This window comes from Rhincodon typus, chromosome 2 (genome assembly GCF_021869965.1).
Source record: "Rhincodon typus isolate 14 chromosome 2, sRhiTyp1.1, whole genome shotgun sequence".
Taxonomy (NCBI): Eukaryota; Metazoa; Chordata; class Chondrichthyes; order Orectolobiformes; family Rhincodontidae; genus Rhincodon; species Rhincodon typus.
Genome location: NC_063333.1, coordinates 34,873,842 through 34,900,788, shown reverse-complemented (window position 1 = coordinate 34,900,788; position 26,947 = coordinate 34,873,842). Strand labels below are relative to the sequence as shown.

Below are 26,947 nucleotides of genomic sequence, written 5' to 3'. Positions count from 1 at the left end.
GTTTATGTTCTGGAGATATGGTTTTAAATCCTATTATGGCAGATGGTGAAATTTGAATATGAGATAAAAACTTCTTAATGGAGACCCTTTAACCATTGTCAATTGTTATGAAAACCCATCTGATTCAGTAACCATCTTTACCCAATCTGCTTACATGTGACTCCAGACCCACAGCAATGTGGTTAACTCTTAGCTGTCTTCTGGCAATTACAGACAGGCAATAAATACTGGTAATAACGTGCAATGTTCATACCCCATGAAGTTACAGTGATAATGATCTCTTAAAGCTTTAATCATTAAGCTAAAATACCCAACTAAACTAAACAACTGCATAAATTAACCAGTTAGAAATCCCACAGTCGAATATCTATCTAAAAACAACTTCTCCTCAATGTGGGTGACTCTTAGCTGTCTTCTGGCAAGTAGAGACAAGCAATAAATACTGGTAATAACTCGCAATGTTCACACCCCATGAAGTTACAGAAGAATCTAAGGTCAGCAATATTGATCTCTTAAAGCATTATTCATTAAGCTGAATTACCCAACTAAACTAAACAACTGCATAAATTAATCAGTTAGAAATCCCCTGTTGAATACCTGTCAAAAAACAACTTCCTCGTGTGAAATGATTTATACGGATATCTGTGAGGCAAATCACTGCATTGTTTTCAAACTGAACCAGAGAAAAGCAGTGATAGAATAGAATATGAGGTAAGAACTATATTTTCTCATAAACTATAAAATGTAGTTTCCACTTTGCCATTTGAAAACATTTCATTTGCTTGTTTCCATTAATTAATACTGTTTTTGCTAGTCGTATTAGTTCTATTTTCAAAAAGATGTTCTGAACAATTTAGTTTATTAGAATGTTGGAAATGAGTTCATATTGTTGCTAATTGAAAATGGTGAATTATCATTGTAACATTATATTGTCAGTAATCTTTCAGAGTGGAACACATACTTTTAAGACAAATTTCAATGGATTGAAAAATGGCATTGTCTATAATTTACAACCTCCAGATTACAGGTAATTTAGGAAAGTCAAAAATGCTATTCATATCTTTAAGCATTTTTACCTTTGGCTTTAATAAGTTATTTAATGTGATTTTAAAATAAAGCATGCAACCTTATCTGACACAAATTTTATGCAATTTACGGCATGCCCATTCCTGTTCAGTTGAAGTAGGTAATGCACAAAATCCACCTACCCCCATCATCTGAAAGAATAGGTGCAATTTCATATGGGTCCAGCAGTGGGCACCTCATTTCAACATTGCTGGAGCTCTGCACACAGAAGGAGATGCTGGTATAGACCTGTGGTACAGGCAACATGTTTTTTCTTGAAGGCAGTCTATCTCTTAAGGCAAGGATGGACAAAGGGGTTGCTGTAATGGAAACTCTGAGCTGCTTTTGTTTGCTTGAGCATCGTCACTTGCAACAGCAGCTCAAGAAGAAAAAGAGAAGTAATGTCACAGCAGTAAAGAATATGGACTATCACTTGACCTGGCACTTGGAGCCCACCAGCTCAAACACTGGTTCTGCACTTGTTTGGAGGATAGGTCTTTGGAGTTATTAAAAATGCATGATAAGTTGCCAAGTACAAATAAACTGCACCTTACCAGAGTAAAGGATAGTTTGTCAGTCAGCTGATCAAAAGGCAAAGTGGCAAGCAAGTACTATTGCAAAGATCTCAAACATGCATCTCAATGAGGCAGCATGCAGGAGAGTGCTGAATAGCTTTGGTGCAATGGCTATCCTGTCAGCCAAACTTCTGTCCCAGTCAAGGAGTGTTGTGGAACCCAGATTCAACTTGACAGAGGATCTTGTCCTTTCCTCAACATCTCATACTCCAACTCTTTGCAGTGCTTCAGATCCAGAGGCAGTGGCATGTTCACATGCTACCGTAATATCTGGTTTAACCTTTGGGCAAACAGGACCCCACTCTTCTCCCAAGATATGTTAACACTGACAAAAATGGCAAATTCTATTACTTTCAGAAATTGCCAACAAGAAAAAGTTGCTTAAATTTTACTTACCTGCATTTGAAATGCTGCTGCTAGGTCAGTATTGCATCATCATGGTTTCTTCAGGAGTGGGTAATACAGGCATTACTAGAACTTGCACTTTCCAAACTTAGCATCCTGGGGCTTCAGTAAAGAGTCAGTTGTAGGTGGTCAAGTGCAGGAAGGATGCAAGTCTAAGTGCCTATTTGGGTGAAGAATGTGGATTGTGCAAATATGACACATGCTGTGCAACCTACCCCTGAGGAAACAATGTAGGGCTGCATAGTTTTACTCCACAAACAAATTTCTCATCCAAATTAAAAATGATAGTGATAGCAGACAGGTGTTGTATTGCTGCTGCAATATGTGCACTCCAAAGTGATCCATCTTTAGTGAATGTTTGCAGCTCAAGGAACTTTGGGTTGAAGTTGCGGAGACATTGCACCACATCAGGCAACGGGAAAGCTATTGGATGCTTTGCTCAGACTATGTAATTCAAAATGATGTGTCATCAGGGACATGAGGGTGTAACTGCAGGTAAGACGGATATGGTGACCTGGGGTTGCAGTTGAGGACCCTCAGTGCCTGCAGTTCATTGAACCCCTACAATGCAGATAGAGGCCATTTGGCCTTTCGGGTCTTTACCCACTTTCTGAAGAGCATCCCAACCAGACACACCACCTTCCTGCAACCCCACATAGGTTTTGTTTTTAACCATGGCCAATCCACCTAACCTGCACAACTTTGGACTGTGGGAAGAAACGGGAGTACCCAGAGGAAACCCATGCAGACATAACGAGAACATACGAACTCCACACAGACAGTCAACCTGAAATTTAAAAACTGAAAGAACTGTGAATGCTGTAAATCAGGAACAAAAACAGAAGTTGCTGGAAAAGCTCAGCAGATCTGGTAGCGTCTATGAAGAAAAAAGAGTTAATGTTTTGGGTCCAGCGACCCTTCATCAGAACTGGACCCAAAATGTTAACTCTGACTTTTTTTCTTCACAGATGCTGCCAGACCTGCTGAGCTTTTCCAGCAACTTCTATTTTTGACCCTGAAATTTAACCCTGGTTCCTGGCGCTGTGAGGCAGCTGTGCTAACCACTGAGTCACCATGCCATCCCTACCCTCAGTTGTCCAACAGTTACGAGGTTATTGCAAGTTGTATGGATGACGGTGCAGACTGCAGGGAGCAAACTGACTATAGAGCCTTGATGCAGGAAGCCATTCAAGTGAAGGAAGAAAGTAGGAATACAATAGTTGTTGGTTAGTGTACAATTAGGGAGATATCTACTGTTCTCTGCAGCCTTGAGCGGATGTCCAGGGGGCCCAGCGCCAGGATTAAGGACGTCTCCTCGAGGCTGAAGAACTTGGAGTGGGAGGAGAGGGATCAGTTGTCATCATAACGTTGGTACCAACAACATTAATAGGACTGGAAAGGGTGTTCTGTTGTAAGATTTTGAACAGTTAAGAGCTAAATTGAAAAGCAGAACACCCCAGCTGACAATCTTTAGATTAATACCTGAGGAATGAGCAAACTGGCATGGGGAGGACTGGCAAGGATTTAAATGTGTTGCTCAAAGATGTGTGTGGATAGAATGGGTTTTTATTTTGTGGGGCACTGACACTACTATTGTGGTAGAAAGTAGCTGTTCAGGTGGGATGGTCTTCACTTGAACCAAGTTGGGAGCACTGTACTGGTGAATCAAATAACTAGGGCTGTAGGGAGAACTTTAAACTAATTTGAGAGGAGCAGGGGCATGGGGAGGAATAGGAGAGAGGAAATAAAGGTATACAAAACAAGAGGATATGGTAGTATTACTGGACAGCTATATAGACAATGATTCCCCGAGTGGGACAGGAAGAGACTTAACTTGAATGCATGTAGTATTCAGACTAAAATAAATGAATCAACAGCACATATATAGGTTAATGGGTATGTACTTGTAGCCATTATGGAAACATGGTTGTAAGTAGGTCAAAGCTGGGGAACTAAACATTCAGCAGTATGTGTATTTTCAAAAGGACAAGCAGGACAGAAAGGATTGTGAGGTAACAACATTAGAACAGAATGGAATAAGTCCGATAGCAAAAAATGATCTTGAATCAGAAGACGTAGAATCCATATGGGTGGAGATAAGAAATAAAAGGGGAAATTACTGGTGATTTTAATCTTCTTGTAGATTGGGATAGTCAAATTGGCTGAGGTAGCCATGAGAATCAATTCGTAAAGTGTATTCAAGTTAGTTTCTGAGAACAATATGTGCATAAATCTTAGTACCAGTGCATAAAATCACAAAAAGCTAGCTTCCAAGTCCAGCAGATAATAATGAAGGCAAGTTAAATGCTGGCCTTATTCCAGACAGTATGGAGTACAAAAGTAATGACATTTTGCAAAAGCTATACAAGGCACTAGTCAGACCACACCTGGAATACTGTGAACAGTTTTGGGCCCCCTATCTAAGATAAATCTATTGGCATTGATGGCTGTCCAGGGAAGGTTCACTAGGTTGATACAAGGTATGGAGGGACTGCCTTTTGAGGAAATGTTGAGTAGCCTGTGCTCATTAGAATTTAGAAGAATGAGAGGCAACCTTATTGAAACATTCAAGATTTTTGGAGATTTGACAGGTTGGATACCGAAAGGTTGTGGGAGAGTCTAGGACCAGAGGGCATAATCTCAGAATAAAAGTTCACACATTTAAGACAGTGATAAGGAGGAATTTCTTCCGAGGGTTGTGAATCTGTGGAATTTCTTACAGCACAGGACTGTCAAAGTTGCTCATTAAGTATATTCAATGCTGAGAGGCAAATTTTTAACGAATAAGGGAATCAAAGGTTATGGGGAAAAGGCCGGATAGTGGAGTTGAAGATTATGAGATCAACCATGATCTCATTGGAAGACAGAGCAGGCCTGATGGCCTGAATGACCTACTTCTGCTTCTATGTCTTATGGTCTTATACTTGTTCATACTCAAAGACAGATGTTCAAGGTAATTCTTCCTATTTCTGTCATTCTGTCCATTATGTCACTCTGTGGCTTATATTTCCTAGGAGACCCTATGTAACCTGCAGAATACTGGGTTACTTATGACTCATGAAATTAAGCAACTCCCCCAAGCCCCCCAGTCTGTTTGTGCTAGATGTGTGCCTTTGGCAGAGATATAGTGTCTCGTGTTTATCAGCTGAGGAAACTAGTAATAGGGGCTATCCTTACAAGGAAGAGAGAGAAAATGCTATATCCATCACATTCAATACATTTCTTGGATGATTTTGCAAAATGGTTATTGTGATTTCTTATAGAGGACAGCTCCACTGCTGGCAAAATGTTACTGGTCTCTAGGTGACTGAGCTGCCGGAGTTCCTACCACCAGTTAAATGGCCCAGCATCAGGCCTATTTTAAGAACCCCTCCTGACAAGGCTCCCCAGCCTTTACTGGCCACACCCCCAATCTCGAGTTGTTTTTCTTGCTTCCCAGGGGACAGTAAAATCTTATCTGATTTGTCTAACCCATCTTGACATCTAAACATAGAAAAGAAGCATAAAATAGGAGCAGGAGTAGGCCATTTAGTCCAACAAACCTGGTCTGCCATTCAATATGATCATGGCTGATCATCCAACTTAGTACCCTGTTCCCACTTTCTTCCCATAGTCTTTGATCCCTTTGGCCCTAAGAACTATATCTAACTCCTTGATGAAAATATTCAATGCTTTGGTCTCAATTGCATTCCGTGGCAGAGAATTCCACAGGGTCACCAGTCCCTGGATTAACAAGTTCCTCCTCATCTCAGTTGAAAATGATCATTTTCATATCATTTAGATTGTTTCCCCAGATTCTGAACTCCCAGAACACTTTTTTCTGTTTACTCTGTCTAACCCTGTTGTGATTTTATAGGTTTCTATGAGAAATCCCCCATCATTCTTCTAAACTTCAGTGAGTATAGTTCTAACTAATCCAATCTTTGTTCTCTTTTTCAATAGATAAGAACAGTGAAAAATGGAAAATATAGGTGACGAAATAGCAATCGTTGGAATAGGATGCAATTTTCCTGGAGGTAAATAAACAAGGATTGGAATTAAACATTAATAAATGTTATTGTCATTAACATTATTATGTATCCCAGACTAATTAAGAGAGATTTTCATCTAATGGTTGGGTGTAAAGGACTATGCGCAACAGCAAATTGAAAAAAAATTATACCCATAATGGGACTGTCTAATTTTCTATCCACTTATTTTGATGGAGTTTGCTACATCTCCCCCTGCACAGTTACCATCTACATGTGACCCTGGTCATCCATTTTACGCATGTGAGAAAGAATGATTTGGAATTTTTAAATTAATACACAATTTGTGTTTTCAACATTCGCCCTTGAACTGTGCAGAACAGCAAAGGTGCTACAATTTGGCACAGTTTTATTTCGAGGAATCCAATGAGTTGGTGCAATTTTGCTGCTCTAGTGATTGCAAAGGATAGAATAGGCATTGATGACTGTGATGCAGGCTGTCATTTTTCAGAGTTTTCATAATCTGATAACTGCAATTCGAATAGCAACCCATTGATAATTGGGAGGATTGTTCAAAGGCTCAGTACAACAGCTGGAGTTGACATTCCTGTTCCTGCCACTTCTCAGAACAGCAATAGATGCTAAATGCCAAACTACATGTTTTAGAAAATCATGGCACAATGGCGAAACCGCCAGAGTGCATGTCTAGAAGTATTTTCCTCCTAGGAACCAATTGCATGACAGGAGAATCTTATTAGACCCATGACCTTTATGAAGGACAAGAGCAGCCTCTTAGGATCAAGGGCCTTTGTTTGCACATTGGAGAAGTGCCAGAATATCAAAAAGAAGGTGTACTTAGGTTGGTTTGTGTCCACATTCTAGTTGGTTTTCTCATGAAGATTAGAAAGTTTGCAGAAATTTGACACTGAGCTATTTGGTCAAAAGACAATGACATGGCCATATTGACCTGTGTTGAAAATTGGAAAATTTTAAAGGGGACGCAAAGAAATTAGGCAATCATGACAAAGATAGATTGCATTAAATACAAAGAAAGACTTTGACTATTGTTTGTGCTCTGATGTCGCTTGTAGCAGTTAATTGGTAACTGTCTGAGCGAAGATCATCCTGATAGCCTTTCCCATTATCATCTGCTTCTGCAGCACCTATATCTATGTTCCCAGAAATGTTCAAGCCCGGGCTTTTCTATATAGTGAAGATATTCAGCGCACGACAGGATTCAGCAGTAGTGGATATACAAACTGGATCATATTGCAGAGGTTCTTGTGATCTGCCCAGTCAGAGATCCAAATGGCCCTCTAAGTCATTGGCACTAGTTTGGGAGAATCCTAGTGTGCTGCTTATTATTCATAAGGATGGATTATTTTACCCACAAAGATTTTTTTCTTTATCAATTCAAGGGAGGGCTGCATTTTTGAACATGAATGCACTCTGACAAGTTGCAACAAATTTTACATTAACATGCTGGATTCTTTGAGTATTTTCACACACAATCTGACATTAAGGGCATTTCTGTTGAGGAAGCTGACTGTAGAATTTCACGAGCAACACATTACAAACTGGATCTTGGGAAACAGGATATTCCTTTCTCATTGCTGATGTACTTTAGTGTCAGATAGTTAGTTCCCATAATTCTGAAGTATACCTGACACCTAACAGATGCATGCCCACACAGTGCCTTTGCAGATGTTATGGAGACTTGCTGTAACCGAAAAAGCATTGTCACAGATGGTGCAGATATCCACAAATAATAGCTGCCCTATTATCCCTTGATGAAGTGCAACATTTCAATATAGATCTCCTTGTTATAGTCTTCATAAGATGTGCTGCCTCGTTTTCTTAAATACCATCTCAGTTTCCTTTTCCTAGTCTTCCCCTCCTACACTTTCACCTTTATGATAATGTTATACAATGGCCTACCCAAAGAGAAAGCTCTATTTGGTCTTGGAAAATGCTGTACGGACCTGCCATCTCACTACACTGTATGACTTGCTTCATATAATGAACATTGCTCCTACCATCTACTTTAAATGTTGCAAACTACAGGATGTGCTTGCTCTAGTGTGGTAGAGGAAAACCACTTTCTGGCCTAATTAAAAGAGTCTCTTGTAATTACTAAGCTATAGTTTATTGCATGTTAGAACCTCAGTATAAGTTACATTGACATGGTTCATGTTGTTTCAAGAACTTTGAGGAGGCCCAGATATTAGGTCTCTCACCTTCGAGATTCTAAGCTGTTCTGCTCACAAGTCCAGATGATATCATCGTCGTGGATGGTGCTTGTGGTACTCTCAATATTTACTCTTTCTGACACATATAAAACAAGAGACCTTATTGTGGTTGGGATAGAAGGCATGGGAGGATGGGGCAGATGGATGAAAATTCTCCAGCCTGATCAGACTCCTTATCAGATATGGTCAGAAGGATATTCAAGCCTGTGTCGGCATAATGCAAAAAACACTTCAAAGTCCCATCTTCAGCTACTGTAATGATTCCAAAATATTTCAGCAATTTCAGTTGTAAAATCTCCTCATTTCCACACATCCTGGCCTCAGATGATAATGTAAGGCACAACTATCTTACCTCTAGTCTAAAGTGAGTGTAAAGCCAAATTCAGACTTAAATTGTTGTGAATAACAGTCAAATTCAACTCAATATGCTAACTCTGCTTCTCTCTCCACATTTACTGCCCAACCTATTGGGTATTTCCTGCATTTTCTGTTTTTTTTTTCATTTTAGGCAATCTGTTCCACTGACCTTCCTTTACTTACATTATTATTAACTTCCTGGAGACACAGCAGAGAGAAGTGACAAGTTTGGAATCCCAGGGGATCAATTGTGGGTGGAAAATCTCTGTTTCAATATGGTAGATACTTAAGCAAGCTGTCCTAATGTTAATCCTAACAAATGTTGAACACAGTATGGAATTTTGAGACCAGCATTGGATTTGTTGTGATGACCCTATGATTAAATAGGCATCATCATTCACTGTCCAGACAGAAATGTGAGTAATGGCAATGTAGGCAGATTACAGGAGGCCTGTCACAACCAGTTATGCTGATTTTCTTCAGCGATCTTTACTAATGATGTATTCAGAATGAATTCTAATAGAGGTAATTCCTATTTTAATTTTTCTGTTTTTTTTTAATTAGGAGAAGGCATTGATAATTTCTGGAAAGTACTACATGAAGGAAGAAACTGTGTGGTAGACATTCCACCAGATCGATTCAGCACTAAATTCTGGCATGACACAGATGAAAATAAAGCTGGAAAAATGATCACAAAACACGCATGTTTTATTGATGGGTAACACTTTACCAAATACTTACAAGTAATAAATTCAATGCTCGACATACTAATGATTATAAATCAGTAATCAGCCAATTGAAATGTTTTATTCTTAATTTAGAGATATATTTGAACTTGGAAGCAAATGTGTAAAATAAACATTTCAACATAATTAAGAGATCAAAGAATGTACTTATAAATTATCCCAAATTCAAACATTGTTCCTACATTCTTTAAAATTGTGTAATTTAGTGTATATTACCTGTCCTCACGCTTGCTTTCAAAGTACATTGCTTCGCATTTCACTTATATTTTTAATTAGGTTGCAGAAGGAGTGACTTTCTGTGCAGTGGTTTTAATTTCAGCAGAGAGCCATAAGATTACTAGAAAAAGGACAAGTAGCATTTCAGTTATTTGTCCTGAGCTTCGACAGCTCTTCAGTTGAAGTTACAGCTTATGAAAGAGAATACTTCCCACGCATTGTAAATTTTCTTACATGCAGTTATCATAAATTTTTGATTTTTCAAAAAATTAACAGGTTCAATGAATTCGACCACAAACTGTTTAGCATAAGTCAAACAGAAGCCAACAGCATGGATCCACAGCATAAGCTTCTGTTAGAGTGCACATACAAAGCATTTGAAAATGCTGGAATGCCTATGGAAGACATCAGTGGCAGCAAAACGGGAGTTTTCATTGGTGAGTAGGCATCTGGTGCTACATGATGGTATGACCAAATCTCAGGTGAAGTTCCATAATTTGTTATAGTCCAGACAGGACACCCCCAACTGTTAAGCTTTTGGCAGAGGAGGGATGAACTGGCTCACCTTCTTTATTCATCCAACTCCTTGGCTGGTTGCAACCAGGTTAATTTCAGAAAGGATCCCTTTCCCTTCTGGATACCTTTCCCCCAGACCACAAGAATTTGTGCTTTTCAACGTGGCTTTGTATGTGAGAAATCATGTCTCACTAACTTGATTGAACTTTTTGAAGAAGCAATGAAGAGAATTGATGAAAGTGGAGTGGTGGATGTGATCCATATGGACTTTAGTAAGGTGGTCGACAAGGTTTGTCATGGTAGACTAGTTAGCAATGTTAGATCACATGGAATACAGGGAGAACTAGCTATTTGGATATAGAACTGGCTCGAAGGTAGAAGACAGAGGGTGGTGGTGGAGGGTTGCTTTTCAGACTGGAGCCTTGCGACCAGCGGTGTGCCACAAGGATTGGTGCTGGGACAACTGCTTTCTCGTCATTTATATAAATGCTTTGGATGTGAACATAGGAGGTATAATTAGTAAGCCTGCAGATAACACCAAAATTGGAGGTGTAGTGGACAGCAAAGACGGTTACCTCAGAGTACAATGGGATCTTGATCAGAATGGCCAATGGGCTGAGGAGTTTAATTTAGATAAATGTGAAGTGCTGCATTTTGTAAAGGCTTAAAGAAGCAGTTTACAGAGTCACTTGATACCAAACTGTCCCGGTTCCTGTTCAATTATAGGACCACCCCTTATGCAACAACAGGGACAGCTCCAGCAGAACTGCTGATGGGGACAAGACTCCGCACCAGGATACACCTGATATTCCCAAACCTGGGGGGAAGGGTGAAAAGGCAGCAGGAACGCCAGTACTGGCCACATGAGAGAGAGAGAGACAGTTTAATTCCGGCAACAAAGTTTGGTGGCAGAACCATGGAAATGGCCATGTATGGGTACAAGGCAAGGTTGACGTGAGGTCAGGTCCTGTCACTTACAAAGTTCGGGTAGGTGATACAGTACTGAACAAACCTGTGGATCACCTGAAAGCTATTACCTCACAAGCGGGGCAGGAGCAAAACATACCTGGCCCCTCAGAACAGCCAGAAGGCCGGTCGGAAACCGTAGGTTCTCTCCCTCCATCTAGCGTCAAGCAAACCTCAGAGTCCAAGATGGATGTAGCCTCAATACCGTTATCACTGGAAAAAGAGGGGAAAACTCTCCTGAGACTCTTTGGATGCAAGAGATGGGCTATGGTCCGGTAAATGCCGCCTGTGTCAGAGTCCGAATCAGAGGAACCGGACTTGGGGCGATAACATCTCAGGAAAAGCTATAAGCCAAAGAACAGGCCTATATCCCTGGACTTGGGGGAGAGGGATGTAGTACTTGGAACCAGGTTGATCTTGTTGACTATGAGGTTATTGGCCCAGGTTAAAAACCCCAATCAATCAGGAAAGTCCTGGCTGACTAATATAACCAGGAGATGAGAATCTCCTCAATCCGTGCAACTGACACCGATCTGGCTGGCCACAGCCTGTGTACTGTGCAGAGGTAAATAAAGGGTGACTTGGTGACGGGATACTGGCCTCTGTGCAGTTATTTCAGAAGGATTTAGAGGAATATGAGGCAAATGTTAGCGAATGGGATCATATTAATTTAGGATATCTGGTCGGCATGGACAAGTGGGAGTGAAGGGTTTGTTTTCATACTATACAGTTCTATGACTCTATGACTCTGAAAGGAGCCAGTTTAACCAGGCTTTTTTGAGTTAACAAAGAGTGAGTTTATTAATTATTAAACATTGCAGAAATAGTCATACAGCACACACGTACACACATTATCAATAAATGGAGTGTCCAAAAAGATAAAGATGAAAAGGGGCAGATATATCGATCAATCTCTGAATTGTTCATAAACAACAGATAGTTAACTGTCTGCAATTGCAGTAGAAGTTACTGGCAGTATTGATGTTGGTAGTTGATTAGGGGATAATCCTTCAGCTGTGACCTTCACAGCACACCAACACCTGAGCCCAGGCCAGTACCAAGTAGAACGTTCAGTCTTACTAGCATATCCCAGTAGACTTGAAACGAACTTTTTAAACTCTTTTGATGTTAATTCTTCAGAGAGAAATACACAGAATGTGTCTTCCATTTGGGACATAGTTTATTAAGAGGATGACTTTAAACTTGAGACTAAAATGTTCAGTTCCAATTAATATAGTACATTGGTTGGCGAATATCCAGTATCTGTTTGCAATCAGCTTACAACTTTGATGTGACATCACTTCGTTTCTTTCTTTTTCTCAGACTACAGTGGCTTTCAGTTTATATTTTCTCTGTCTCCGGTGTATATACTTGTAAGTCTGCACTCTGTTCTCTCTCCCAGGTAAATGTAAGCTCTCAGCTTTGTAGTAATTAGCCAGATCAGTTAACAAATAGTCGTTGAATTCTAAAGGATATAAACAAATGAGTTAACTACTACCTTGTCAATGAGAATGACATCTTCTATTTACTTAGTAGCTTTAAATTAAAAAGACCTCAAGGCAATCCATGGAGGATGAAGGGAATAAATGAATCGGAAGCAACTGGAGGGGGTTTCTAAGGAGAAGGGCCAAGAGATAAGTTTTAAGAAACATAGGAGCAGGAGTGGTCCATTCAGCTCCTCAAGTCTGTTCTACCATTCAATGAGATCGTGGCTGATCTGTGGCCTAACTCCATATACCTACCTTTGGCCCATATTCCTTAATACTTTTTCTTAATAAAAAATTATCTATCTCAGATTTAAATTTAACAATTGATATAGTATGAACTACCGTGTGTGGGAAAGAGTTCCAAACCTCTACTACCCTTTGTGTGTAGAAGTGCTTCCTAACATCTCTTCTGAAAATCTGGCCCTAATTCTCAGACTATGTCCCTATTTCGTGAATCTGCATCCAGTGGAAATCGTTTATCTTTATCTACTCTTTCATTTCCTATTAATATTTTGAAGACTTCGATCAGGTCACCCCTTAACATTCTAAATCTTAGAGAAAACAGACTTAATTTGTTCAATTTATCTTCATGATTCCTGTAAATGTATATGGCACTGCCTCCAAGGACAATATATCCTTCCTGAGATGTGGTGCCTAGATCTGCTCACAGATTTCCAAATGGGGTCTAACCAGGGTTTTATATAGCTGCAATCCCCAGAAATACTCCAGTCCTTTGGATATAAATTCCAACATTCCACTAGCATTCTTGATGATTTTCAGCTCATTTTTGTAACATTTTAAGGGTCTACACCCCTGAACCCCCAAGTCTCTTTGGATATCCATGGTATTTAATGTCATTACTCTGGTCTATCCTTTTTCCAAAGTGGATAACCTCACACATGCTTACATTGAACTCCTTCTGCCAGTTTGTCCTTTAACCCAGTATGTTGCCTAACTTTGTGCTGCCAGCAAATTTGGATAAATGACAGAGTATCTTAAAGGGATATTGGAGCCTTCACAGCAATTTCCAAAGAAAGGAAACTAACAACAGAAGGAACAAAGGCTAAAGGTGGGTTGTTGGGGGGGGGGGGAGGTGAGTGGTGGTGGTGGTGGGGATAAAGGCACAGTTGGACAGTGACAGAGCGTAAACCAACGTAGTTAATAGTGAATAAATGGGGCTGGACATACTTCATATTTGCACTTTCCTGGAGTTTTTTTAAAATTAGTTCCTGTCTTGGTAGCCATCAAAAATCTGCCACACCCCAAAATGGAGCATCTGGGCCCCATTTCAACAGGACAACTAACTACCCATCTTCTTTCTTTATCAGATTGAAGGACTGTTAATGAACCCAGCATGAAATAGAACATAAAACATAGAACAGTACAGCACAGTACAGGCCCTTTGGCCCATGATGTTGTGACAAAATTTTACCCTAAACTTAAGGTCTATCTAACCTCCACCCCCACCCTAAACTATCATCCATATGCCTATCTAATAGCCGCATAAATGCCCCTGATGAGGCCGACTCCACTACCCTCTCCGGCAATGCATTCCACGCCCCTACCACTCTCTGAGTAAAGAACCTACCTCTGATGTCTCCCCTACATTTACCTCCACTCACTTTAAAACTATGCCCCCTCGTAATAGCTACCTCCACCCAGGAAAAAGTCCCAGGCTATCCACTCTATCTATACCTTTGATCATTTTGTACACCTCTATCAAGTCACCTCTCATCCTTCGTCATTCTAAAGAGAAAAGCCCTAGCTCTCTCAACCTTTCCTTGTAAGACCTTCCCTCCATTCCAGGCAACATCTTTGTAAATCTCCTCTGCACCTTTTCCAACACTTCCACATCTTTCCTGTAATGAGGTGACCAGAACTGGACACAATACTCCAGATGTGGCCGAACCAGGCTTTTGTTTAGCTGGAGCATAACTTCACGGCCCTTGAACACAATCCCTCTATTAATGAAAGCTAACACACCATACACCTTCTTAACAACTCTATCCACCTGGGTGGCAGGTTTCAGAGAACTGTGGACATGAACCCCAAGATCCCTCTGTTCCTCCACACTGCCAAGAATCTTTCTGTTAGCCCTTTATTCTGCTTTCAAATTTGTCCTTCCAAAATGAATCTCACACTTTTCAGGGTTACACTCTATCTGCCACTTCTCAGCCCAGCTCTGCATCCTATCAATGTCCCTTTGTAACCTAGAACAGCCCTCCGCAGTATCCACAACTCGACCCACCTTCATATCGTCCGCGAACTTACTAATCCACCCTTCCATTCCTACATCCAAATCATTTACAAAAATCACAAATAGAAGAGGACCCAGAACTGATCCTTGTGGTACACCACTCGTAACTGAGAACCATGTTGAATATTTTCTGTCCACTACTACCCTTTGTCTTCTAAGGGTCAATCAATTCTGAATCCAATCTGCCACATTTCCCCCTATCCCATGCCTCCTTACTTTCTGCATGACCCACCAAGGGGAACCTTATCAAACGCCTTACTTAAATCCATGTATACCACATCCACTGCTCTACCTTCATCCACGTGTTTGGTCACCTCTTCAAAGAATTCAATAAGGTTTGCGAGGCATGATCTACCCCTCACAAATCCATGCTGACTATCACGAATCAAACTGTGCCTATCCAAGTGATCATAAATCCTATCTCTCAGAGCCCTTTCCAATAATTTGTCCACCATTGACGTAAGACTAATTGGCCTGTATTTTCCGGGGTTATCCCTATTCCCTTTTTTGAACAAGGGAATGTCGTTTGCCACTCTCCAATCTTCCAGCACTATACCCGTGGACAGTGAGGATGAAAAGATCATCGCCAAAGGCCCTGTGATCTCTTCCCTCCCTTCCAATAGAATCCTTGGATAAATCCCATCAGGCCTGGGGGACTTATCTGTCTTCAAGTTCCTCAAAATTCCTAGTACATCTTCCTTACTAACATCCACCTTCTCTAGCCTACCAGCCTGATCACACTTTCCTTCCCTACAACTAAGTCCCTCTCAGTTGTGAATACCAAAGAAAAGTATTCATTAAGGACCTCTCCTACCTCTTTAGGCTCCGTTATCAAATTCCCTTTACAATCCTTGATTGGTCCTACCCTTTCTCTGGTCATTCTCTTATTCCTCACGTACATGTAAAAAGCCTTGGGGTTTTCCTTGATCCTTTCTGCCAAGGTTTTCTCATGCCCCCTTCTAGCTCTCCTAAGCCCTTTCTTCAACTCCTTCCTGGCTAACTTGTATCTCTCTGGAGCCTTTTCCGATCCTTGTTTCCTAAACCTTATATAAGCATCCTTCTTCCTCTTAACTAGTCGTTCAACTTCTCTTGAGAACCAAGGCCCCCTCACTCGATCGCATCTTCCCTGCCTGCTAGGGACAAACATATCGAGCATCCACAGTATGCATTCCTTCAACAATCTCCACATTTCTATGGTGCTCTTCCCTGACAGCATCTGTTCCCATTTTATGTTACCCAGTTATTGCCTAACAGAATTATAATTACCCTTCCCCCAATTATAAACCTTACCCTGTTGTATGTACCTATCCGTTTCCATGACTATTGTAAAAGTAACAGAGTTATGATCACTACCGCCAAAATGCTCTCGTACCAACAGGTCTAACACTTGGCCTGGTTCATTGCCAAGCACCAAATGCAAAGTGGCCTCTCCTCATGTTGATCTATCTACATACTGTGCCAGGAATCCTTCCTGAACGCACCGGACAAAATCCGCTCCATCTAAACTATTACAACTAAAAAGTTTCCAATTAATATTTGGAAAATTGAAGTCATCCATGACTACAACCCTGTGACTTTTGCACCTTTCCAGTATCTGCCTCCCAATCCGCTTCTCCACTTCTCTGAAACTATTAGGGGGTCTGTAAAAAAGACGCCAACAAAGTGAATGTCTGTTAGAAAACTTAATTTCATATCAAATCAAGGGCAGAAAATAAACTAGTGTGGAAAAATAAGATGGATTAATAGAAAGAGAGGAGTCCAAGAAAATTATTCAACAAATGCTTGAATTTTTGAAAGCTATAAAAATGACTAAAATTTGAAGGAATGAATCTTTCCCTCCCCTCTCTCTATACTTATTAAATTTAGTTTTAATTTCTAGCAAGGTTCTTTAGCAGCAATATATCCTTAAAACATCATAAAATGGTGCTTACTTTAGAAAAGACAAACTTTAAAACTTTTGCTGATGAATTTAATGTCTGTATATATTAGATTAGAACAGCAACTTCACACTGTTCCACTTATTTGAATACTTGGTCTCTTGAATTATTCAGCTTTTGGAAGAGTTCATCATTTTGCAGATCAACCTTTTGCTTTAAGCTTTTAACTGCAAATTTGTGAATGCTGAAAGTTGTTGTCAGATTATCTAAAAGCAAAATCTAGTCCATTACCTACAAAACTTTCATCAAAGCAGATAAGAATTTGAATGTGTAAACTGCTTGGGAGAGAGCTTTTCTCAGGGGTAGATACAGAGGGAACTGGTTTGCATATGGAGGTATGTCAGTAGTAAGACATGTGAGGAAATGGTGGGAATAGTATGTAAGAGATCAAGATCAAATATCAGAACTCAATTCCTGAAAATATTGCTCTACCTTTAGCACAGCATTGATACTTCTTCTTTTCAACTTGTGTGAACACAGGTATACACATCAGTTAAATGACATTTTATTCTTGACATTTTTTAGGACTGATGAATCGTGACTATGAAGGAATTGCAAACAGTGTTGCGAACAAAATCACCCATTATAATGGAACAGGGACATCAATGAGCATAGCTGCAAATCGAATTTCTTTCACTTTCAACCTAACGGGACCATCATTAGCTATTGATACAGCATGCTCTTCATCTCTTGTTGCTCTGCATTATGCTTCTCATGCCATCAAGCAAGGTACAATAAATTATTTTACTTTTTTAAAAATAATAATAAATAACACCAAAAGTAGCGGTACAAATAGGCTATTTGGCTCCTCAAATTTCTTCCACGATTCAAGAAATTCCTGGTTGATTTGGTTATGAATTAATTCCATTTTCCTGCCTAATCCCCTCCCATCCAACTCCATAATACCTGACTCTTGTTATCGAAAATCTGTCCAACTCAGTCTTGAATATATTCAATGAGTCTTGACTGCTCTCTGAGGTGGAGAATTTCTAAGATTAATGGGGTGGCACGGTGGCTCAGTGGTTAGCACTGCTGCCTCACAGCACCAGGGATCCAGGTTTGATTCCAGCCTTGGGCAACTGTCTGTGTGGAGTTTGCACGTTCTCCCTGTGTCTGCGTGGGTTTCCTCCAGGTGCTACGGTTTCCTCCCACAGTCCAAGGATGTGCAGGCTAGGTGGATTGGCCATGCTAAATTGCCCATAGTGCCCAGGGATGTTTAGGTTAGGTGGGTTAGACATGGGGAATGGGTCTGGGTGGGATGCTCTTCGGAGGAGTGGTGTGGACTTGTTGGCCAAATGGCCTGTTTCCACAATGCAGGGATTCTATGATCTTAACAATCCTCAGAAAATAAACTTCTCTTCATGCCTATCTTAAAAGACAGACTACTTATTTAGAATATATATGCTGTTAGTGGATAATGATACATTCAATGAAAGCATGCACTTGACTTTTTTGTCCAATATGTGCTGCTGTGCTGAGTACTATTGGCATGCTAGCATTTGTTTATTAATTGTAATTTCAAATACTTGTAGTTACTTTTGATATTATCATATAAATCTATCATCTATATTGGCAGTTGGTTAACCCGGATGGATATTGATAGATTTATACGATGGTGTCAAAAGTGATTGCAAGCTATTTTTTAACTGATTTTGATCACATTTATTTGTTACTTAAGTGGATTGGATCAGATTTCTGAATTTTCGTCTTGGAAGACAAGACATGCCTAACAGTGCTGCAGAGTAATTCAATGTTCTCTGAAACATGTATGTTGATTCAATCATTTTTGGACACACAAATGCAGGTTTCAGAGCTGCTGTGGTTGACCAGTATGGGCAAGGATGGGGCAAGTCATGAAAATAGTGATATGAAATATTATACGAAGTGGAGATGTGGTTAGATTTCTGTTAATAATATTCTGCAATTGTAATTATCACCATTGCATGCTAAAATAAAATGCTGAATGCTTTAAATAGTGAATTAGTTACTTGTTTGGCATCTTGTTCTTTTTCCTCCTGGAAGTAGTAAAAGTTATTGAAGTCAGACTGAATGAATAAAATTCAAGACAATAATTTAAAGATAGAAACATTTTATTCAAATGAAAATAAGAAATGCAAACAACCAATGGCCTCAAGATCTCCAATAGTGCTAATGTAGCAGGAAGTAAGTATGGAATTGCTGACCATGGAATCCCTACAGTGTGGAAGCAGGCCACTTGGCCCATCGTGTCCTCTCAGACCACCCCTTACCCTACCTTTGTAACCCTGCATTTCCCATGGCTAATCCACCTAACCTGCACATCTTTGAACCGTGGGAGAAAACCGGAGCACCCAGAGGAAACCCACCTGTGGTAAATGTTTAAACTCCACACAGACAGTCACCCAGGGAGGACCCGAACTGGGTCCCTGGTGCTGGAGGCAGTAGTGCTAACTGCTGAACCATCATGCCACTCATCAGTAAACCATTTATTGCTGTCATGTTTTATGCCTCGGAGATATGCAAGGATGAAACACTCCAATTTTTATGTGTTCACCAGAAATTTTATTCAATGCATTAAACTGTCCTCACTTATTCTTACGGGTGTTTGCCTACAGTTTCACGTCCTTTTCACAGTAACCATACCCTAGTTTAATTTAATCAAACATGATATGAAGATAGAACAGACACACAATCACATAAGGATTAATTGAACAATACAATTGCACATATAGGGATATAGATGTATGAGGCATGGATGTGTGCACTTGTGTATGGAATGAAATATTATTTTTTGTTGGCTCATTCAATTCCTTGATGTATATTAACATTGATGCCACAAAAAAGTAAGAATATTGAACCATTCCCTGCTATACCACAATTACTGTTAGCTGCTTATGTATTGCTTTGTCAATATTTTTAATACCATCTGTTCTATTTTTACTACCATCCACAATGAGTTTTTTGAAACATCCATTTTCATCCTTCAGGTGATTGTGAGATGGCTGTTTGTGGGGGAGTGAGTTGTATCATTGAGCCACGAGTTAATGTGGCACTTAGCAAAGCAAAAATGATTTCACCAGATGGAATCAGCAAACCATTTTCCAGCAATGCCAATGGATATGGAAGAGGAGAAGGTTGTGGAATTCTTCTGCTGAAGAAGCTTACAAAGGTAATGCATGATTATCACACATCTTTCCCTACTGTTTTATCCAGAATAGTTACTTATACATAGATAATTATTCCAATACTTATAATAAAATTACCATATTTGTTAATCCTGTTGACAGGCACAGAAGGATCATGATCATATTTGGGGAGTAATCGTTTGTAGTGCAGTCAATCAGGATGGTAGGACAATCACACCAATCACCAGACCCTCACAAATGCAGCAAGAAGAGCTATTGAGAAGTATTTACCCAAGAAATGTTGACCCATCACAGATTCAGTACATGGAGGCTCATGGAACTGGAACACCAGCTGGTGACCCTACGGAAGCAGCCAGTATATCAAATGTTATTGGGAAATCCAGAAATTCACATTCCCCTCCGCTTATCATGGGTTCTGTCAAAGGAAACATCGGTCACACAGAGTCAGCTGCAGGAGCAGCAGGTTTAATTAAAGTGCTCCTCATGATGTACCATGGAAAAATTGTATCATCACTGCACTATTCTGAGGAGAATGCAAGCATCAATGCAAAAGCTTTAAATCTACATATTCCAACTTGTGTGGAAAAATGGGAAGAAGGTTGGATGAAAGAGAGGATGGCAGGGATCAACTCATTTGGATTTGGGGGAACAAATGCTCATGTGGTGGTAAGACAGTACAAGCAGGATTCTGTTCAAAACTATGTACAAAAACCATTAGAAATATTTGTGCTTTCTGCTGCATCCCAGAGTTCAGGTAAAATGATGTTGGAAGATGCAAGTCTCCAAATAAGGGAAAACGATAACATTGTGCTCCAGAACCTGGCATATACGTCTACTTGCAGAAGAAGCCATAAAAATAACAGATTCAGAAAGGCATTTGTGGCATATTCTCTTGGGCATCTACAACAGCAACTTAAATCAGCCACAGGTACTGAAGTGACTCAGATAAAGACAGGGGTAAAGCTAATATTTGTATTTTGTGGCAATGGTGTTTTGTATCGAGGTATGTGCAAACAGCTACTGCAAACAGAAGCAGGGTTCAGGACACAAATTGAGGAGATAGAACAAATATTCAAACAATATTCAGACATCAAATTGCTAGATTTAATTCAAAATGACAGTGGTGACTTCATAAACCCAGGCATAGCACAACCCCTGCTATTCGCCATTCAGGTGGCAATTGTGTCTCTTTTGAAGCTTTGGGGAGTGCAGCCTGATGTTGTTGTTGGCCATTCAGTTGGGGAAGTTGCTGCAATATATTGTGCAGGAATGCTTTCATTACAAGATGCTGTAAAGGTGGTTTACCACCGAAGTGTGTTACAGTCAACAGTGACAGGGGGTAAGATGTTGGTAGTTAGCAACTTACCTGTGTCAGCAGTGTCAGACAGGCTTGATTCATATTCAGGCAGACTATGCATTGCTGCATTCAATAGTCCCTCATCATGTACGGTATCAGGTGATGCCAAAGCAATAGACAAGTTGTACACAGAATTATCCAGTTCATGTGGTGACAAAAATGTATTCCTTCATATTTTAGATGTTCCAGCAGCATATCACAGTCACTTGATGGATCCAATTTTAAGGCAGGTGGAAGAGAACATAGGCAACTTAGAAACACAAAAATCAGAAACAAAAGTAGTTTCCACAGTTACTGGACAGTTTGTTACACGGGATGACTGTGTCACAGGCAAATATTGGGCCAGAAATATTCGCAACCCTGTTGCTTTTGAACAAGCCATAAGAACTGCTGTCGCAGACATGAAAAGTGCTGTTTTTGTAGAAATAGGTCCAAGAAGGGCCTTACAAAGATATATCAAAGAGATTGTAGGGAATGACGCTTTGGTCTTGCCTGCAGTACAGCCAGAGAAAGATTATGAAACATTGCTTTCAGTTTTATCAAAACTCTTTGAACTAGGATACAATCCTAACTGGCAAAATATGTATGTAGAACGTGAGACTGTTCCAACACTGTATCCTTGCTATAAATTTGATCGTACCAAACATCAGATCGATTTTGAAGACTTTAGACAAAGTCATGAAAATGTAACATCTATCACTCATCCCCTCCTCTGCAGCTCAAACAGAGATGGCAAAGAATACAACTACAAGCTAACAATAGCCACAATGCCATATATATTAGAGCACAAAAACAACAACATTCCTATATTACCTGGCTCAATTCACGTGGAACTTGGCTTAGCATCTGCCCTGGCAAACATTAAGCCTAAGGTACCTCTCAGTTTGTGCCAAATCAGTATCACTTTTTTAAATCCCTGTATTGTTCAACCAGACTCAACTGAACTCAAAGTGCAGCTGAGCAATGAAGACACAGTGACCAAATTTATTGTTTTGGCATCTACTGCCACTTATGCAAAGGGAGAGGTTCATTATACAAAGGAATGCACTGTTGAAGAAAACGCTATTGCTGTTCAACATATTTTGCAAAGGGCCAAAGAAAAGATCAAAGCAGAAGACATCTACGAAGAGCTCTCTTCTTTAGGTTTCCAGTATGGGTCAGTTTTCAGATGCCTCGGGGATGTATTCTGTGGGGATGAATTAAAGGAAGCTATTACATATATTAAAGTCCCTGATGAGATTGAGTTGCAGATGTATGATTACCACATTCATCCAGTCATTTTGGATTACTATATGCAAATGACAGCTATTACAGCAATGAAAATGTCAGGCTCTAGAGCAGGATTCCCAACATCCATAAGGAGTTTGACAATGTGTCGACCAATGCAACAGGAAATGATGATGTATGTGAGAACATGTAAAAGTACCACAGAATTCTTTGAGGTCTCTGGGGGGTTTACAGATACAAAGGGAGTCCTCATTGCAGAACTAAAAAATGTCAGAATTACGTTTCTGAGCCATCACAATTCCACAGAATTGAACAACCTTTTCTACCAGAACAACTGGGAGGAAATTGTCAGCCTCCCCAAAGGTATAGCTTCTGCCCCCAAAACATTGGTATTTGCAGATAACTGTGGAATTGCTAAAAGCCTTCAAAAGTACTTACACAATCAGTCCTCATATATTTCTTACAAGGAACCTAAGACATTGATGGATATAGAACTAAAACAAGTTCTAAGACAGTACAATGTAAGTGACTTAAACAACTTTGATGAAGTATTATTTTTCTGGGGGATGCAAAACGTAACTGACCAGAGCAGTGAAGCAGTGGTGGAGCATGTCAGTAGCTGCTGTGAGATTTATCGTCAAATCGTTCAACTAGTTAAAAGGAAAAAATCCACAAAGTCCATCAGAACAATCACATACAGGACTTCAGAAAAAACAGTGGATCAAATCACTCCAGGCTTTGCCTTGTGGGGTATGATCAGATCATGTGCTGCAGAACTTCATGATGTAACTTTCCACCTGATTGACATCAGCTCTGTTCTTGATGCAGATATAGCAGCATTAGCAAATGCAATTACCCTGCCTGCTAATTACCCTGAAGTAATGATTAAACTTGGAAAGATGTATACATCTTACATCAGACGCATACCCATTAAAACGTCTGATGATGTACAGAAGATGATTCCTTACTCTAGTTTTGGAAATGTTGTTTTCCAGACAATGGATCCATACAAAGTTGTAAATTTTCATGCAAAGCTACAACAAAGCAAAATGAATAAGCCTACAAAACAAACTGCATGTGTTAAAATTGATAACATTTGCATCCATTCGTCAGATTATTTTCCAGTCAGTGTCTCAGATATGAACTTTGGACGGACATTGTACTGGAACGAACCTGTGACAGAAGGACATAATCTACTTGCTCTTGACTTCAGTGGTACAATCACAGCAGTTAGCGGTGATGTAAAGACCTGCAAAGTAGGTGATCATGTTGTTGCATGTTACCCAGTTGCTGCATTTTCAACAGTTACCGTTTCTGCTTCTGTTTGTCACAAAAGCAGTAAAATTCCAGTACTGAAACAGACACCATGTGTTTCATACTTCATACTTGCATGGGAAATACTCCATAACACTTTGCCTCGAAATAAATATCACAAATTGGTAATTATTTCCAGTGAAACTGAATCATGTTTGAGTCAAGTGTTGTCTGCGGCAGCCAATGCGTTGGGCTGGAGAGTTCAAATTGAATGTAATGATGTTTCACATGCTTCTACTCATTCTGATGCATTGATTTTCTTGCCTCCTATTAAGACCTCCTTAGTTGCAAACTACGTCAACAACTCTTCTGCTCAACATGTCGTCGTCCTCTTTGACAACAATCATGCGTTTGACACTTCCCAAAGCATTCCTGGTTGTGAAAGGGACAATGTTTATATTAACATTTTACAAGTAGCTAACATATTTCAGAAAGGATATCTTACAAAATCTGCACACGATGTTTACAAGTGGATCAGATCAATGCATTTGAAAAAGAAACATCTTGATTTACCAAAAGTTAATTTTCAGCAAATGGTCTCAAATGTGGATGAATGCAGGGAAGAATCATACTTCACCTGCAAAGCTATTTCAATTGTAGATCTGAAGAGTACATCAAAAAGCATTATGCCAGAGATACCAGTGTACTGCAGTCAAAAACAACTTTTTAGAAATGATGCAGCATATATAGTCACAGGGGGACTTTCAGGGCTTGGCTTTCTGACAGTAAATTTCATTGCAAAACACGGTGGTGGACATGTGATTATTCTGTCAAGACGCACTCCATCTAATGAGATGCAGGAAGAATTTAGAAATATCTGGAATAAGTTTGGGACTAATGTAGTTAGCATAGCTTGTGATGTCTCAGTGCTTTCGAATGTTGAAAAAGCAATGAATACCTTTCGTCACTCCTTCCCAAAGGTTTCAATTAAAGGAGTTTTTCACAGTGCTGTGGTATTGCATGATGGCCTTCTTCAAACTCTGAACAAATCATTATTTGACAAAGTTCTGAATCCCAAAGTTGCAGGAGTCCTGAATCTTCACCATACAACACGATGCCTCCAGCTGGACTATTTTGTATGTTACTCATCAATTGCATCATTTAGCGGAAATTCTGCCCAGTCAAGCTATTCTGCAGCAAACTCTTTTCTTGACTTCTTTATCCACTACAGAAGAAACCAAGGGCTTGTGGGACAAACTTTAAACTGGGGTGCACTAAACCTTGGACTGTTAAACAATAAGTACAGCACCCAAAGATATCTGGAATCAAAAGGAATAATGATTATCGAACCTTCAGAAATTTCTGAATGCCTTAAGCATTGCTTGGTGCTGCATAATCCACAACAAGCAATATGCAAATTTAATTTCTTAACTTTATATAGGTTTAGTGAAAATCCATCCCTCAAAGCACGATTCTTTTCACTTGTAAATGATCAAATCAGTAAAACAGATGTCGATCAACAGCCAGTTGTATCCAGTAATTCAGCAATGATATCTGAACAGTATGTTATTTCATTGTTGTGTGAAGTCAGCAATGCTGATCCTGCAGATTTTACAAAAGAATCAAATCTCTCTAGCTTTGGCCTTGATTCCATGCTAAGTATGACAGTGCAGAGTCGTATTTATGAGGAAAAAAACATCAGCTTGCCACTGGTAACGTTTCTTGATCCAAAGACTACAGTACATTCTGTGGTGTCACTACTTGAAGAGAAAAGTACTGTTCAGCCACAGATTGAAGACTTGATCTTGCCACACTTTGAGAGCAAATCTCTGTCTGATACAGATGATGAATACACCCAACTGTAAAATAATTAGTTACCCTGATGAAGGAGAACTTAATATTTCCATGTGTGGAAAATACTTTTGCAACAATCCACCCAGAATGGTTACCCAGTAATCCCTCACAGCTAAATAGAAATTGCTGGAAAAGGTCAGCAGGTCCGACAGCATCTATGGAGAGAAAGCGGAGTTAACATTTCGAGTCCAGAAGGATCACTGGATTCAAAATGTTACCTCTGCCTCTCTCCACAGATGCTGCCAGAACTGCTGAGTTTTTCCAGCAATTTCTGTTTTTGTTTCTGATTTCCAACATCTGCAGTTCTCTTTTTTTAATTGCTCAGAGTTAGATAGTTACACAGCTTATAGATTCTGAATGCTATCAGACTCAACTAATGATTAGAATTTTACTTCATAGTTTAACATGCAAATATATTTTAAAAAATTCTCAGAAATTTTCAGTCGTGACTAATTCATGTAAATCTCATAATTTAAGAATCAGAGAAGAATTGTTGCAATATTGCTCAATGTGAGCTGATTAATTGTTGACAAGAAAGATGAGCTATATTATTCCTCTTAGAGAACTTGTTTATCTTAATTTGTCCTTCTCTACGAGAAAAATTTTATATCAATGTAGCATTTAGAATTTTGTAAAGATTGTTTTGAAAATTTATATTGCAACAGAATGCTTGCCCTGTATGTTAAACAATTCACCTGTGCTGGCTTTGGGTAAGTATGATTAAGTGAATTATAGTACATTTCAATCAGTTTCTATTTGCATCTTATAGCCTGTGAAGAGAACAATATGTTTTTAACATCATTCATTATTTAGGCATATATTCATTAAATGTCAATTTGTTCTGGATTTCCAACTGACATGTTATAAAAGGTATAATTGTCTTGATTAAAATAATATAAAATTATTTTAGAAAGATTTGGCCTGCTGTGTTCATCCAGCTTTACACCTTGTTATCTTACATAAAATTATTTTAGTAGTACGATGCATATGGATGTAATTTTGAATGTGTTTGGCAAACTGAAATATAATAAAAAAACTGGTGATTGGGAATACAACTGAGTTCTAATAAATACTAATGGTTGTTTTATTAAGAATCAATAACTTCGATATTTTTCAATGGAATTTTCCACAAATATCTGATTGTAAACTAGTAAGGGCTTAAGTTCCATGTTATTGAATTGAAAAAGCAGTTTCTATAAGGAAGAAAGCCGGATGGCCCAAGTCAAAATTAAGGTCATTAGTTTATGTTTCTTTGCTACTTTATGGTTCAAGTTAACCTAAACATCGTAGTGAAGAGATACAGGTCAAATGCTTTGAAGTCAAAGTATTTTACTCTAGTACGTAGCTGTGTTTTAACATGGTCTTGTTTTAAAATTAAACTATTTA

General features: G+C 39.4%; 1 protein-coding gene across 1 annotated transcript; it reads left to right on the top strand.

The window, feature by feature from the left end:
* The first annotated feature begins 682 nt into the window (after nucleotides 1-682).
* Nucleotides 683-25,663, top strand: LOC109937901 (highly reducing polyketide synthase PKS6-like). Its single transcript, XM_020536401.2, has 7 exons — nucleotides 683-711; nucleotides 5,988-6,061; nucleotides 9,184-9,337; nucleotides 9,858-10,018; nucleotides 17,270-17,473; nucleotides 19,711-19,892; nucleotides 20,011-25,663. The coding sequence occupies exons 2-7, from the start codon at nucleotides 6,004-6,006 to the stop codon at nucleotides 25,570-25,572; spliced, it is 6,321 nt and encodes a 2,106-aa protein (XP_020391990.2). The 5' UTR covers nucleotides 683-711; nucleotides 5,988-6,003; the 3' UTR covers nucleotides 25,573-25,663.
* Nucleotides 25,664-26,947: the final 1,284 nt, after the last annotated feature.

Coding starts and splice junctions, on each gene's coding strand:
- LOC109937901 (XM_020536401.2), top strand. CDS start 6,004: ATGGAAAATATAGGTGACGAAATAGCAATCGTTGGAATAGGATGCAAT. Junction 9,338..9,857: donor CACGCATGTTTTATTGATGG/GTAACACTTTAC, acceptor AAAAATTAACAG/GTTCAATGAATTCGACCACA. Junction 19,893..20,010: donor TGCTGAAGAAGCTTACAAAG/GTAATGCATGAT, acceptor TCCTGTTGACAG/GCACAGAAGGATCATGATCA.